Source organism: Bubalus kerabau, chromosome 17 (genome assembly GCF_029407905.1).
Source record: "Bubalus kerabau isolate K-KA32 ecotype Philippines breed swamp buffalo chromosome 17, PCC_UOA_SB_1v2, whole genome shotgun sequence".
NCBI lineage: Eukaryota > Metazoa > Chordata > Mammalia > Artiodactyla > Bovidae > Bubalus > Bubalus kerabau.
The window spans coordinates 56332382-56348558 of record NC_073640.1 but is presented as its reverse complement, the minus strand read 5'-3'; the positions used below and the strand labels follow the sequence as shown (position 1 = coordinate 56348558).

At 54.8% G+C, this 16177-nt stretch overlaps 1 protein-coding gene across 3 annotated transcripts in view; it reads right to left on the bottom strand.

Annotated features, from left to right (window-relative positions):
• Positions 1-7821, bottom strand: part of MARK4 (microtubule affinity regulating kinase 4) — a 31394-nt gene extending 23573 nt beyond the window's left edge. For 2 of the 3 annotated variants that reach the window (XM_055552253.1, XM_055552254.1), the window contains exons 1-3: positions 7516-7821; positions 2573-2773; positions 4-57 (exon numbers count right to left, since the gene is read on the bottom strand). In XM_055552253.1, the coding sequence (XP_055408228.1) occupies positions 4-57; positions 2573-2773; positions 7516-7566 (306 nt within the window). In that variant the 5' untranslated portion in view covers positions 7567-7821. The remainder of the gene's footprint in view (positions 1-3; positions 58-2572; positions 2774-7515) is intronic. The other variant, XM_055552252.1, reaches the window with a different exon arrangement.
• Between the last annotated feature and the right edge of the window lie 8356 nt (positions 7822-16177).

Here is a 16177-nt window from a genome sequence, read left to right as displayed (position 1 = left end):
TACCTTTTGCAGGCTGCTGGGGTTCAGCTGGGTTTTGTCGATGATCTTGATGGCGACCTGGAGATGGAAGAAAGGGGGAAAGGTCAAGGTACCACAGGGCCTCAAGCTGGGAAAGGGCCCCTCATCCAGACACCCTGGTATGTCCTTCCTTTGTCCCCTTTCAGAAACAGCGCTCTACCTGGGCCATTCTTAGTGGATGGGGATTGGAACTGCAGGGCCTTTGCACATGCTGTTCTCACCATGTCCAGTGCTACCCTTACTTCTGCAGGGAAATATCCCCTATGCCATCATGGGGTCTGGTTGGGGCTGCTCCAGGGGCCTGTCCAGAGTGAGGGTGACCGAGACCCTGAGGGGGCCCCTGTGTGAGGGCATCTCAGACCATTCACACTGTGGAACAAGAAATAACAGCTCACATTTACCAAGTAGTCACATGAGCCAAGCCATGGTCTATGTGCTTTATAAATGAGAACTTTTTTTTTTTGGCCACCTGGCATGTGGGATCTTAGTCCCTCAAGCAGGGATTCAACCTGCACCCTTTGTACTGGAAGCACAGAGTCAACCACTGGACCACCAGGATAAGTCCCTAAATGAGAATCTTTGAATCCTCCCAACAACCCCAGGAGATTATCCTCATTTTCACAAATGGCACAGAGCTGTTCCAAAATGTGGCCAAGGTTATACGGCTGGGAAGTTTGTGGGCTGGGGGTTGAACTTATGCAACTTGACAGAGTCAACCTTTTACACACTTAAAATCTATAGCTAGTTCTGAAAGAGTTTTGGGATAGTCATCATTAGGGAAAAATCAAAATGTTATTGAAGCCTCTTTATACTTATCTTGCAGTTTAGCTAAGTTTTTATTTTGAATTACACATTAGGGTACAGCACTTCAAAAGTCTTAATCCAGCTTAGGTCTTTGGTTTTCTCAAAGAGTTTTGGGGTTACCCTCAGTCACCCCAGATCCACTGGATTATAGAACTCTTCCCCTGGGAGGCTCTGTTCCCTAAGAAACCCCTGGAGTCACGTTCAAAACCCATGTGAGGGGAATAATGCACTTTTTGTGGGGGAAGAGGGTCCCTAAGCTTCCTTTATATTTTCACAAATGGGTTTTTAATCTCGACAAGCACTTTGTATGCCAGTATTGAGATGATCATATGGTTTCTGTCCTTGAATCTGTGAATGTGGCAAAGTACATGAATAAATTGTCAATTTGAAAAGAACTGTGCATTCCTCAAATAAACCCAGCTTTGTCACCATGCAGCTTTCTTTAATTGACATGTCAGAGTCTATTTGCTAATATTTTGTCGAAGCTTTCTGTATCTATATTCACACGTAAGACTGGCCTCCAATTTTAAGTCTTACCTGGTTTCACTGTCACTGTTGAACAAGCACATAAAATCTGGCAGCAGAACCTCTTTCTCTAGTCTCTGGAAGTACTGGCATAAAACTGGAATGTTTGGTACAATTTGCCCATAAAACCACTGGGGCCTGGTATCTTTTGTGTGTATGGCATAGACAATGTGAGAGCAGGAGAAACTGCTCCTGTTGCTTCTCTAAAATTGAAAGAGGAGTAGAGGGGTCATAAACACACTCACTCTCTTTTTATCCCCCACAATGGCACCCCACTCCAGTACTTTTGCCTGGCAAATCCCATGGATGGAGAAGCCTGGTAGGCTGCAGTCCATGGGGTCACTAGGAGTTGGACACGACTGAGAGACTTCACTTTCACTTTTCACTTTCATGCACTGGAGAAGGAAATGGCAACCCACTCCAGTGTTTTTGCCTGGAGAATCCCAGGGATGGGGGAGCCTGGTGGACTGCTGACTATGGGGTCCCAGAGAGTCGGACAGGACTGAAGCGACTTAGCAGCAGCAGCAAGTGTGAGTTACAGACTCCTCTCCATTTCTGCAACACTGTTGCCACACTCAGTGTATATACACCCACCTTAGAAGGCCAGGTGGGGAGGGTGCCTAAACATGAATAAACCTCTTGCATTCTCAATCAAGATCACTGGAAGACTCCACTGAACCAAAGTCCACCATTAAAACAGGGAGGTGGCCTAGGTGTAGGGGCTTCCCAGGTGACACTAGGGGTAGAGAACCCGCCTGCCAATGTGGGAGATGTAAGAGACATGGGTTCAATCTCTGGGGGGGGGGAAGATCCCCTGGAGGAGGACATGGCAACCCACTCCAATATTCTTGACTGCAGAATCCCATGGACAGAGGAGCCAGGTGGGCTACAGTCCATGGGGTCACAAGAGTCGGACGTGACTGAAGCGACTGAGCACGCGCACACGGCCTAGGTTTAGGCACAAAAGCCACGTGACTTCAAAGAAACCCTGCATATGGCTTGCCTGTGACCTGACTGAGACGCCCCACAATTCCAGGGACGCCTGAAACTAGCTCTCTTCTCCTACTTGGGTTGTTCTGGAACAAAAATCGGAGATGTTCTGAGAGTCAGAGATTTACCTGCGGTCACAAAGCCAAGTGAGGGCCAAGCCTGACCTCCTCCCACCAAGCACCAGGGCTGCAGGATTCTGCCCCCAGCCCCCCACCCCCCACCCCCCTGCACTCACCTCCCGGCCAGTAAGGATGTGGCGGGCCAGCTTGACTTTGGCAAAGTTGCCTTTCCCGATGGTCCTCAGCAGGCGGTAGTTGCCTACGTGGGGCTGCTCCTCAGGACAGGAGGCGATGGAGTTCCGGCAGCGGGCGCCCAGGGAGCGGCTGGACCAGGACGGGCCCTTGTCCGAGGAGCGGCCACTGCCCAGGGTGCCATGCTGAGTGGCGGAGACGGAGCGTGAGTGGCGGGCAGCGCCTGTCCAACCCACCAGTGTGCTTGGGCGGCTAACTCCAGCCATGGCCACTGCCCCCCTCAAGGCCCTTTGCAAACCCACGCGGGCCAGAGACCTTTGGTTCCCCTACCCTTCTCTCCAAAAATACGTCTCCAAGAACAAAGATGCTGGGGGCCCCCCAACTCTTAGGCACCTGGGACCCCAGACATCAGCTGTCTTCTTCTTTCCCCTTCCCTTTGATCAGGCTACCCCTGCCTCAACGTCCTCTTCTAATTACTGGGACCTCCATCAGCTCCAAGATACTTGATTCTAATGCTGCAGCCCTCAACCCCCATGTCTGAACTCAACCCTCTACCCCAACTCTCACTGCTCCCAACTTTCCATATTATCTATCTCTGTCCCCACCCAACCCCTCAATTCCATGGCAAACCCATGTATCAACATTTCACTCCCAGTTTCCTGCTCCTACTGTTTTCTTCTGATCCTTACTGCCCCCAGTTCTACTCCAAACACTGTAACCATCTTTCATTCCACCCTGACACTGTAGGCCACACTGTTAACCTTCCTCTGGTAGGAGACTTTGTTGCCTTCTCTATCCCCCCCACCCCTACCACTGCCCTGTGAAACACCGCAGCTCCATCGGCGCCCTGACCTGCGGTCTCCCACGCCACACCACAATCTGTCCCTGACGTTCTGTTCCTGCCGTCCTGTCCCTTCCGGGCCTCTCCCCCAACAGGTCACCTGCCTGCGCCTGGCTGCCCTGCCCTCATTGTGAGCCCCAGGGACTGTGCCTCCCTTTCAGAGCTGGGGCCCAGGGTGCGGGAGACAGAGGCCCCAAGCCAAGACGGCTCAGCTCAGACCCTGTGCTGTCCCTGAGCCCTTCCCAGGGCTGGGGGATGGGACTCAGGAGGACAGGGAACTGAGGAAGAGAGAAGGCTAAATATGCAACAAAGAGAAGGGCCCAGGGCAGCTCCTTGCAGGGACTCTGCCAGGCCACTTAACAGTGATGAGGACCAACATCTAATGAGCACTGGTCATTAAAGCATCATCATCCCCATTTTACAGGTAGGGAGACTGAGGCTCAGGGCTTCCCGGGTGACTCAGATGGTAAAGAATCCGCCTGCAATGCAGAAGACCTGAGCTCAATCCCTTGGTTGGAAAGATCCCTTGGAGAAGGGAATGGCTACCCATTCCAGTATTCTTGTCTGGAGATTTCTGGGACAGAAGAGCCTGAAGGGCTACTTACAGTCCATGGGGTCACAAAGAGTCGGACACGACTGAGTGACTAACACTTTCACTTTCAACTGAGGTTCATAGCTGGGACCTGAACCCAGACGGTGTACCCCAGAGTTATGTCTTCCCCTTCGCCACACCATGCTGCCTCACGTTCCTGTCATTTTTATTAAGTAGCCTTTACTATCGGCCAAATCCTGGGCTTTAATGCACGTCATCTGCATTTAATCCCCAGAGCAGCCCATTGAGGGTGGCACCAGCACCCCTATATTCCAGAGGAGAAACTGAGGCTTGTGGTGAGATGCTGCCTTGTCAAGGTCACACGGTTCATTCATAAGAAACAGGGAGGTAATGTTCCCCATGAGGGGCAGAAAGACAGCCGCAGTGCTGGAGCCCTAGCCGCATGCCTGCGGCCCACTGCCATCACCCTGGCCTCCAAGGGGGGCCCGATTACGATCTGCACTCCCTACATGGGGACCCCAGGGCTGAGGCATGGTCAGTACCTTGCCCAAGGTCACAGCGCAGAAGGAGCAGAGTGCCTAGGATTTGAACCCGGCTCTGCAGACTCCTGAGCCCCCAGCTCTTTCCCACATCCCCCGCTGGGCTGCTCACAACCCCGGGCCTCCTCCCAGGGGAAGGTGGGAAAGGAGTTGGAGATCCTGGCAGATAACAGCTCTGATTCTCACCCAGATAAGGGCTTGGAGAAGAATCTCCATTAGGTGGCACCAGGGGAGCCAACTGGGGCTGGGCTGGCATCCCACTGAAGGCAGTGTGGCTGAGGGACCCCTGCAAGGGGCCGCTGGGGCAGTGGGTGATAAAGCCCCCAGGGGCTGGGGACGGGAGCTAAAATTGGCGAGCACCACCAGCTGGCCCAGCTCCCTCCTGACCGGCTGGCGCCCCAACACTGAGCCTGTTGCTAGGGAACCTCCAGAGGCTGGGTGGTAGGGGGCCTGGAACTTGGGCATGACCCCACATGGCTGTCGTCATGGTAGGTGGCGTCATGTCCAGGTGGCAAAGGAGGGGGGTATGATGACCTCAGATTCCAGAAGGAGAGAGGTGACCCTCTGCCAGGACTGACAAGCAGGTCTTACAGACGAGAGTTGGGAGGAGAGGGGAGAATTAACCATCCCCAAATTTCCCCACACATCTGAACATGAGGAGGAGGAAGTGCTTGTATGAGCCCTGTTTGCTGGATGAGGAAACTGAGGTTCAGAGAGGTGAGGTCACTTGCCTGAGGTCACACAGCTAGGGAGGGACAGAAACTCGATGTGAACTTATGCTTCTCCGGATAACCAAAATCATTAACAACAACAACAACAATAGCAGCTACAATAGGCCTGGCCCTATGCATCTTACTCACATAATCTCATTGGCTCCTTTAACAACATCCCTAACAGGGAGGTGCTACCATCCATCCCATTTAGAGGTGAAGAAACTGAGGCTCCAAGCAGGGAATGGGCCTGCAGGCCCACACAGCAATCAATGACAGCCGTGCACTGAGGATGTACTGCCGTCTGACTCGCACCCACGGTCACAAAAGCTGCGAACACGTGTGGAGCGTGTCCTGTGTGTCAGGCTTGCCCCTATCATCTCGACTAATCCTCTGAGGAATTCAAGTGATCACCCCCATTTTTCAGGGCAGGAAACTGAGGCTCAGAAGGAGAGAACCAGCTATCTGAGGTCACAGGGCAAAGCGGCTGGCAGAGCCAGGCCTGTGGGCTACCTGTCACAGCCTGGGGTGACTGGGGGAGTGGTGGTTCTCATTGGAAACTCCAAATCAGAGTCTGGCCCGGAGCATGATGGCCGGTGGCGGCAGGGGTGATGGTGATGAGGGACAGAGCTTTCTGAGGCAGGGTTCTGCGAGACGAAGGGACAGAGACAAAACTCTCCAGTGGGCATCTAGGGTGAGGGTGGCTGGGGATTGGCAGGGAGCTGGCAGAACGCCCTGGGGGGAAAGGGATGAAGAACCCAGCTGGGGAAAAGTCTGGCATTGTTTGGTGGGAGAGTCTTCAGAAGAGCTGAGAGTGAACAGAAATTAGGGAAATGAGGATTAGGGGGATCAATCTCCCTGGGGTTGTTCCGGGATGTGGTATAGGGGCAGGGGGACCTGGGAACAGTGGGAAGGGTCCAAGCCATGGGGCAGTGGAAGTCAGTGGCCAAGGATACCTGAGCCAGGGGCCTGGGTCTTGAGGAAACTCCTAGAAGTTAAAAAAGAGGGTTTCTAGGAGCAGTCCCTGGAACCAGAGAGAGGTCCAGGGGCCTGAAATCCTGGGGAAGGGGCTTCCCGGGCAAGCGGTGAATCCAAGGAACAAAGCCTAAGCCTGGTGGGAGGTCAGGGGCCTAGGAACCTGGGGAGAAAGCTCCCAGTGGACAGACACCAAGAGAAGAGGGCTTAGACCAGGGCAAAACCAGAAGCTTCAAGCCCAGGAGTCTTCTGGAAGAAAGATCTGGGGCCAGGCCTTGTGAGCTGGGGAAGGGTTCTGACACTGAGGAGGGGGCTTCCCTGGGAGGCCAGACCCCCTGGCAAGGAAGAGGGAGGCCCTGGGGGCAGCAGAAGGCATGGGGGCCTGGAGCTCTAAGGGGTGAGGTAGTATCCTGTCAGGAGAGGGTGTCACAGGGTTGGGGGCTTGAGGAGGGGGCTTGCCTGAAGCACAGGAGTTGATACAGGAAGGATGAGGCCTGGAGTCAGACTGGTTCAGGGCCTAGAAATCCGAGACTGAGCTGGGGGTGCCTGGAAGTTGGAAGCCAAGGCTTCCTGGGAGAGGAAAAGACCAGAGAAGGTCCGGGGTGGTGGGGGATCTGTGGGGATGGGAAGTGCTGAGGATCCAGAGACAGGGCTGCTTGGAAGATGGGGACCAGGCCTTGGAAGTGGAGAGACCTTGAACAAGCTAGAAAGGGCCCTCGGCCCAGGAAAGGTGGAACTGGCTTCCTGTGAGGGGGTGCCCACAGGAGCCAGGAGCATTCTGGAGGGCCGGAAAGCTGTGGATGAGAAGAGGGGATCATGGGGAACCCGGCACCCAGATCCAGTCGCGGAAGGCCAGGGGGCAGAGGAAGCACCGGGCCAGGCCTCCCTGGGTGGGGGAGCGGGGGCCCGGGGCTGGGCCTTGGTGTCAGGAGCCCGGCAAATCCGGGAGGGGGCCAGCTGTCGGAGGCAGGCGGCCTGGAGGGGAAGGGGCTTAAGAACACGCCGGAGAAGGGAGGGGCTCCTGCAAGGCAGGGGAGGGGGGCTTCCTGGAGAGAAGAGACTCAAGCGGAAGCGGTCTGCAGAGGGACAAGAGAGGGGTCCCGAGAGAGGGGCGCCCCCAGGGGTCGGGCTGGGCTGAGGAGTGAGTGGGGGAGGGTCGAGAGGCCTGGAAGTCCGGGCGGGGGGTCGGGGGGTGGCGGGCCGGGCCGGAAAACGAAGGTAGGGGCTTGTGTGGCCAGGGGCACAGCAGGGCGAGGGGTTCGGCGGCCAGACCCGGCCGGGGCTCCCCAAGGGGCCGGGCCCCACTCACCGTGTCCGAGTTCCGATCGTTGCCCGGGGCTAGCGCCGTCCGCGAAGACATCTTCTCCGAGTCCCGGGGGACTGGGCGGCCGGGTCGGGGGGGGCGGGGGTCCCGGAGTCCCCTGTCTTCCCCTCCCCCCCCCCCGCCGGCCTGGGGACGCGAGCTCAAAAGCTGGGCGCTGCGGACACCCGGGTTCGCACCGTGGGAGAGGGGGCAGGGCGGGGGAGGGAAAGGGATGCCGAGGGTCCTAGTGGCCCCGAACGGCGGGGGCCCGGGGCGCCATGGGGGCGGCGGGCAGGCGGGAGGGCGGGGGCCGGGGAGGGGGCGCGGAGCCGGCCCGGGCGGCGGCGGAGGGAGGTGGCGGAGGGGCCGGGGAGGAAGGGACGTCAGGGGGCGGGGCGCGCGGGGGCGGGGCCGCAGAGACCCCGCCCCCCGCCGCCGGCACTTAAAGGCGCAGGCCGGGGCCAGCCGGGGGCGGAGGCAGGTCTGGGCGCGTCGGCTCGGAGCAGGTTCTCACCCGAGATCTGAGACTCACCGGAAGAGAAGGAATGAGAAACGCCGAGGCACGGCGCCAGAGACGCAGAGAAAGATACTGAGAGGCTCAAAGACGGGGAGGCTCAGGAAGAGAGAGACAAAGAGACACAAAGAGATAGAGAGACAGGGGTAGGGAGAAACACAGAGACACAAAGAGATGAACAGGCAGCCAGACAACGGAGTGGCCAAAATACAGAAGGGCAGAACGAGGGAGAAACGCTGGGAGAGACACAGACAGACAGGCATGGGTGAGAGACGCAGAGACACAGAGAGCGTGAGACTGATCGATCCACGCACAGAGACGGAGGGACGGAGATGCACAAACCTGAGAAGAGAACGGAGACAAAGAGACAGGACTGACAGAGAAGCCCCCAAAGGCAACAACCAGGCCGACGGCGCTTCCCTGTTCTCCCTCCCAGCCCCGCCTCCTCCCCAGTCCAGGAAGCTCTGGGGACCGCGGGCTAAGGATGCTTGGGGGGACGGTGTCTGGGCGGAGCCACTGAGGAAGGGTAACCAACCTCTCTAGCAATGCTGCCTCCCACCTCCCAGAAAACTCCAGACCCCGAGGTTGTGGGTTGCAGTCTCCTTTCCTTTGCAACCCAGTTGGGGTCTCAAGACTCTCTGTGTCCAGCTCTGACACTCAGGACAGGCACTGGCTCTGGGCCTCAGTTTCACACTTGTATAAAGGGAGGGGGAGGATCTGCATGTTGCCTTCCTAGCGGGGCTGAAGTAGGTGCAAAAGAGCCTGGTGCAAGCGTTCTCCTGCTTGGCAAACTGAGACCAGAGAGGTCAAGGGCTTTGCTGAGATCACACAGTGGGGACGCCGTGGGGACCACGCGTCCCCTCTAGACCAGGGTGGAATGAAAGGAAGAGGGACACTGCCCTGGCCTTGGATTCAGCCCTTGCATGGGATTGATATCTGAATGTCTTCCTGAACCTCAGTTTCCCTTCCTAAAAAACTGGTTTGACAATAATAGCAGCCTGCTGGAGCCAACTCAGCAAGCTGATTGATTGTTGAAGTCTCAGGGATTTTGGAGCTGGTTGTTAAAGTCATTATTAAAAATTAAATTATGCAAACATACAATTAAATAAATTATATTTAAAGCAAAGATAATAGTCATCACGTCCTAATTATTTCACGTTTGGTTCTTATGTGTGATCCTGAGGTTATTTACATCTATTGTATTCTGTTACATTGAAACTGCTATGTAAGGGGTGACTGCACATCTCTTTCCCCCCAAACGCTTTCAATGACTTCTCCCTGGTAGCCTGGAATTAGCCATGGTGGAAATATTTACACCATGGAAATTGGCACATGCTACAAAGAAAGGCTTTCCGCCCTCACTCAGCTGGTTGTAACGTCTTGACCTGTATGTCACTGCTTGATACTATCAGCTACATCTACTCACAGAGGCTTCCTCTGTGCCAGACTCTGAGCGCTTCATCCTTTCTGCTACAGCATGAGATTGGACCATCATTGTCTCCCCCGCTTATAGAGGAAAAACCACATGTGGAAGTTCAAACAGCTGGTAAGCAGCAGGGCTGAGATTTGAACACAAGCGTCACCAAACTCCACAAGGTAGGCTCTTGTCCACTATGGCTTCCTGTCTCTGGACAGTAAAAGTAGCAGCCTAGCTCTGTGACAAATTAATGATACTATGTAAGGAAAGCAGTTCTTGCGGGAACAGATTAGAATTTCTTAAACGGGTGATATTATTACTATTCAACAAATGGAGCCTGAGGAGTCTCAGGGATGGTGGGAGGCAGAGAGGGAGGAGCTCAGAATGTTGTTCTGGGAGCTTTGGGATCCCAAGGGTTCTGCGGGATGAGGGGTGGGGTCTTGGGAATGGATAGAGGCTGAATCCGCCCAATCCCTTCCCAGCCCTAGCGCTGACAGCTGCAGTTCTCCAAAACACCACACGAGGGCAGAAGATCACCTCCCTACACAGGTTGCCCACCACTCCAGGGCTCACCCTGGCTCCGTAGTTCCCAGTATAGTCCCCACCTCATTTCCCAGATGGGGAAACTGAGGCTTAAAGAGCGGAGGGAGGCTGTGGCATGGATAACCTTAAAAAATTATGCTCATCAAAAGAAACATACAAAAGACCATTTACTGTATAATTCCATTTATAAGAAATAGGCTTTCCAGGTGGCTCAGTTGTGTAGGAATCTGTCTGCCGATGCAGGAGATGAGGGTTTGATCCCTGGGTCGAGAAGATTTCCTGGAGAAGGAAATGGCAACCCACTCTGGTATTCTTGCCTGGGAAATTCCATGGATAGAGGAGCCTGGAGGGCTACAGTCCATGGGGTTGTAAAGAGTTGGATACAACTTCACAACTAAACACAATAAATTTATTTGAAATATCCTGAACAGGTAAATCTTTAGTGACAGAAAGTAGATTCAGGGTTGCCAAAGGCTGGAGAGAGAGCGCAGTAAGGAACGATTGCTAACAGGTTTTAGGATTTAAGGATTTCTTTTTGGGGTGGTGAATTGGAATTAGATAGTGGGGATGGTTGCCACAACCTTGTGAATATACCAAAAACCATTGACATATGCTTTAAAAGGGTGAATTTTATGGCGTAAGAATTACAGCTCAATAAAAAATTAAGTTAAAATAGAGGGAGAAATCCAACAGTGTCCATGGCCCATAACAGATGCTTGGTTCCAGCCGGCCTGCCTTCTCATTATCATGGGTCCACACTGACTTGGGGAGGACAAAGCCTGTTTCTTCCCTTGCCCTCTTGGCCACCAAATCAGCCCCTTCCCCAGGGCCCTCTGCTGACAAATCCAATCCTTGAATGGAGGCCTTCAGACCTTGGAATCTTAACCCCTGATGCACTTATCCCAACCTAATGAACCCTCACTGGGGCTAGGGGAGAAGGAGTGACCCCTGAGCCCAGCTCCTGTCCCTAATGTCAACCCTACCTCATCCCAACCCCAATCAAGCTGAGGCAAGTGATCATTCTCTCAGGCCAAACACCTGAGATACTATGCCTGGGAACCCAAAGGGCCACCTAAGCCTAAAACCCAGCCTTGAAAGTAACCCTAATCCTGCATCTCACTCCATCCAACCCCCAGCCCATTTCTCACCCCAACCCATCTGCCATCTTCATCCACAACTTCCCCTCCTTAGCACTGCTCTATCCCCACTGGCGCATTCCATTAACAGATCTTTACTGAGCACCTACTATGTGCCAGGCATGTATTTAGGGTTATCACAATGAACACAGTAAACAAAATCTGCATTGAATTTACGTTTGATTGGGACAGTCAGAAAATCCACCAGGGAGACAGAGGGATTTGATCATTTCAGATTGTAGAAAGTGCTCTAAAGTGAAGTCACTCAGTCGTGCCCAACTCTTTGCGAGCCCATGGACAGTAGCCTGCACCAAGCTTCTCCGTCCATGGGATTTTCAAGGCAAGAGTACTGGAGTGGGTTGCCATTTCCTTCTTCAGGGAACCTTCCCAACCCAGGGATCGAACCCAGGTCTCTCACATTGTAGACAGACAATTTACCATCTGAGCCACCAGGGAAGTCCAGAGCAATGTCTCTGAGGAGGGAGGAGAGTACAGGACGGGCAGAAGGGCTTTTGTTGGTCGGGAACCTCTCCTTGGAGGAAAGGACGCTGGAGCTGAGACCTGGGTAATAACGAGAAGGCAGGCATACAGAGACCTGGAGACACGGGCTTTTAGGCAGAGAGAACCACGAGAGCAAAGCCCTGCCCAGGGCCACCCCCTGAGGCCTCCAACCAGCCCCCGGTCCCAGCAGAACCTTCCTCCATGTCTTCACCCCAGAGCGGGGAAACCAGGAGAGAACTTCGGGGCCCACAGCCAGCATGGGGTGTCTCTGGGGGGTACCCAGGAGGGTGTTGTCACCTTGGGAGGTGTGAAGAGCAGACTGGGGGGGTTGCCAATTCCGGTTGGGGTGGATGAAGGTGGGGCCTGACCGCAGCCTTGTCCCTCTTCCCAGCCCAACACAGCCTGGCCTAAAAGGGCAGACAGATAACAAGTCCTTCCCGCCCCTGGCCCCAGAGAGGGAGGGGTTTCCTGACAGGAAATTGACCTCCTCTAACCCCCCCTCCTCAGATCCAAGCTCTTGGCAGTCCTGGCTGAAGGAGCCTCAACACAGGACAGCAGCCAGGACAGAGGGACGGTGACGAGGAGGTGAGTTTGCAGGAGAAGGGGAGTCACACGCCCCGCGCCTCTGAACTGGGTGCTGGACCAGAATTGGGGAGAGCGTGTGCCCTGAAGCCAGGAGAGGCTGGGGGCAAAGAGAAACTCTAGGGCCTGACCTGGTGGGGGGGCGTCAGCCAGCACGAGGCTGGGGGGAGGGAGGGGGCAGGAGGAGGAGGGTGCAGGGCACGCCATGGGGACTCTGCCGATCCAGGCTGCCAGGGAGTCATGGAGAGCTTGGAAGCACCAAGGGAGCAGAGAGACACAGTGTCATTGGGTCGGAAGCGCTCTGAGTTCAGGTGGGAAGGCTGAGGCCAGAGAGGGATGGGCGGTCTGCTCCGCCCCCAAGAGATGGGGTCCCAGAGATGGGAGCGGTGACCAGGGTTGGGATAGAGATAGAGCAGGAGGCGGGATGAGGCTGGGATTGAAGATGTAGGTGAACCTGGAACAGGCCGGTCTAGTGACGGAGTTGTTTGCGGGCAGGGTCTGAATTGGGGTTGTGTAGGACACAGCTGGTCAGGGCAGTTCCCTGATCACAGGCATGGGACTGGAGGCAACAACTTCTGCAAACAGGCTGGCCAGCCTGCAAAACGTTCGGGGCATTGGGGAAAGGCTGGTAGCAAGGAAGAGGAGGAGGAGCCCAAAGAGGGAAGCTCTGGTGGCCAAGACATCCTGCGGGGGGCACAGAGGCTGGGGGGCTTGAGGGATCCCTCGGAAGTGAGTCAGGGGCCAGCACCCGGAGGCTGACGAAGGGGCTGGAGGGGGCAGGATGTTGGAGTCAGGTTGCAGAGGTAGGTGCTGGAGCCAGGAAAGGGAAAGACGTCGGGGTCAGTTTTGGGAAAATGTTGCAGACAGGTCTGAGGATGTTGGAAATGATTTGGGGGGGAGGGGTCCCAGTTTAGGGGTGGATGTGGGAGCTGGCGTAGGAATGTCAAATCTCGTTTGGGTGAAAAAAGATCTAGTTTGAGTGGTGTTGACTTCTGCTGGAGGGAAAGCAAAGACCCCTGTTTTGAGGGGGAGGTGGAGTTTTTTGTGGGGGAGGAATGATGGAGCCAGTTCTAGGAATGACAGAGCCATTTTGAAGATGAGGCCTGTGGAGCCCAGCTTGGAAGATGAAAGAGAATCAGTATGTGGGGTGTGTGCATGCGTGTGTGTTTGTGTGTGTGTGGAGGGGCTGGCACCAATTGCCCACAGCCACAGGGGTTCCAGGCAAGGGTTGCCATGGTGACTGCCTCCCAGGGGGATCGGGGACCATGGAGACTACAGAGAGGCTAGGATGGTGTTTTGAGGAACAGGAGGCTTGAGAGTCAATGGCTAAGGTCTAGAGGCTGAAGTCAGGGAGGAAAGAAGTGGGGTCACCACCAGCAAAGGAGAGGCTTGTGCCCACAGCCCAGCCAACTCAGGGCCCCTTCAGCATCGGCTTCCTCCCAGTGCCCCCATGCAGCCCCACACCCAGTGCCCCATCTTGACCCTGGCCCTAGCCTGCTCCGACCCTGTCCCGGTTGAAAGCAGCCCATGTGTCTGTGGGAACCTCCGATGCCTCACACATTTTGTCATAGTTGCGCAGTGGAACACAGTGTGTAGCGCGAATTAGAGCCACAGCGACAGGCATGGACAAATCTCACGTGCAAAATGTGAGGAAAGAAAAAAGCGAGTTGCAGGGGACACATGTAGTAAGATAGTGTTTATAGAGAGTTTGAAACCGTGCAAAACAATATGATATTTCTGGGTACTAGTCTGGGTAGGCAAAGGGATGGCTTTCCTTGGGAGAGGGATCAGGGAGGGGTGTGGGCGGCTTCAGTGTGTTTGCAACGCTTGAGTCTTAATTCCCCGACCTGTGTCTAAGCTGTGGCCTTGGCGGTGAACGCGGTGAACGCGCAGAGTCCTAACCACTGGTGCGTGCTAAAGCACTTGAGTCGTGTCCAGCCCTTTGCGACCCCATGGACTGTAGCCTGTTAGGCTCCTCTGTCCATGGGATTCTCCAGGCATAATACTGGAGTGGATTGCCATGCCCTCCTCAGGGGGATCTTCCCAACCCAGGGATCAAACCTGCGTTTGATCACTCCCATCTCCTGCATTGTCAAGCGAGTTCTTTACCACTAGCGCCACCTGGGCAGCCCCCTAACTACTGGACCACCAGGGAATGCTCTGCAATGTTTATTTCTTTAGAAAACAAAAACTGAACCCAAGAGAGCATATATTTGCGTTAGATGCAGCTAGGATCATAAGCACAAGGGTGTTTAGTAAATTTGTTTTCTATACTTTTCTGAATGTTTGGACTATTTCATTGTTTTCAAAAGTGCCCTTCCGGAACTTCCCCAGCGGTTCAGCGGTTAAGACTCTGCCTTCCAATGCAGGGGGTGTGGGTTCAATCCCTGGTTGGGGAACTGAGGTCCCACACATGGCCAAAAGTTAAAACAAAGGAAAAAGAGCCCTTCACAGCTCCCCAGTGCCCTCAGGAGAAAGCTCAGGCCCTTCCTTCTGACTTCTGAGGCCCTGCCTAGCCTGCTTCTTGCTGACCTCTCCAGTTTGACTTATCATTCTTCCTCCCCCACGAGAAATGAAGTCCTTGCCCCCTTCCTTCGTTTCCTGTTTGGCCCTCATGCATTCCCAGAGTGCCTGCCCTGGGAGCTGAGGACACAGTGGTGACCCAGACAGTCCTGACTCAGCCCTCTCGGGGCTCACAGACCCATCCCCAGACAGCGATGACCCAGAGTGGGAATATCAGGGAGGGGAGCACCTGATTCATCCTGGATATCCTGGAGAGCTTCCTGGAGGTGGCACCATCTGAGCTGGGTCCCAAAGCCTGAATGGACCATGGAGAACAGAGTTCCATGTAGAAGCAGATGTTGAAGCCCAGAGGAGCCTGGAGGAAGAAGGAGGAAAATGTGGGATAGTGCTGATGAGGGATACAGCTGTCCAGCCCAAATTTTGTCCTGAGGGCACTGGGGAGCCATGGAGGGTTAAGAGAAGGGGAGGGGCGAATTTGAGCCCTAACAAGGTCCTCAAAGGTGCACTGGAGGACTAGGCTGGAGATCAGGGAGGAGGCTGAAGTAGAGAAGCAAGAGGGGGCTTGGACTAGGGTAGGAGCCATGAAGAGGGAGGAGACAGGGATGTAGGAGATGGAATGGGCCAGACTCTGGAAGCTTCCAGCCCCACAGGGGCAGAGACTGGGTCTGCCTTGGCCACTGCTGTGTCCTCAGTGCCTGTACAGGGCTGGACTGATACAAATACCTAATAAGTGTGTGTGTGTGTGTACATGTGTGCATGTACGTGTGTGTGTGGTAAAATCTATACAACATTAAATTTACCATATTAGCCATTTTAAAGTGTACAGTTCAGTGGCATCTCATGTATTCACAGGGGTGGTCAAACATCACCACAGATTCCAGAACATCTCCATCCCTCTAAGAGGAAACCCTGTACCCATTAAGTGGTCAGGCCCCAGTCCCTTTCTCCCAGTCACTGGCAACCACTAATCTTTCTGTCTCTATGGATTTGCTTGTTCTGCATCTTTCCCAGTAAAAGTTTGCTGGTGGAATGAGTAGGGTAGAGGTGACGGGAGTACTGACTGGATGGGGAGGAGACGAAGGTGCCCGAGAGTGTGAACAGGATGCCTGGGTAGATGGTGGGGTGCAGTCTGGGTCCCCATGTAGGAGGGGACCTTCCCCTCTCAGCCTGTTTGCTCCTGGAACAGGAGGGTCCCAGGGCAGGAGTGAGGCAGGGGAAGGGTCTGAACACCAGTGCTCCAGGGAAAGAGCCCAGGATCTAGAATCAGACAGGCCTGGGTCTGGATCCCAGCTTTGTCCCTGAATCGCTATGGGACGTTAGGCTCTTATGAGCCTCAGTTTCCTCATCTGCAAAATGGGCATAGTGACAGTGCTCACCGCAGGAGGTTGTGCAGGTTCTGGGGGTGTGTAAGTGCTCAGCCCAGTGCTTGGCACACATGCTTCAAAGTGCTGG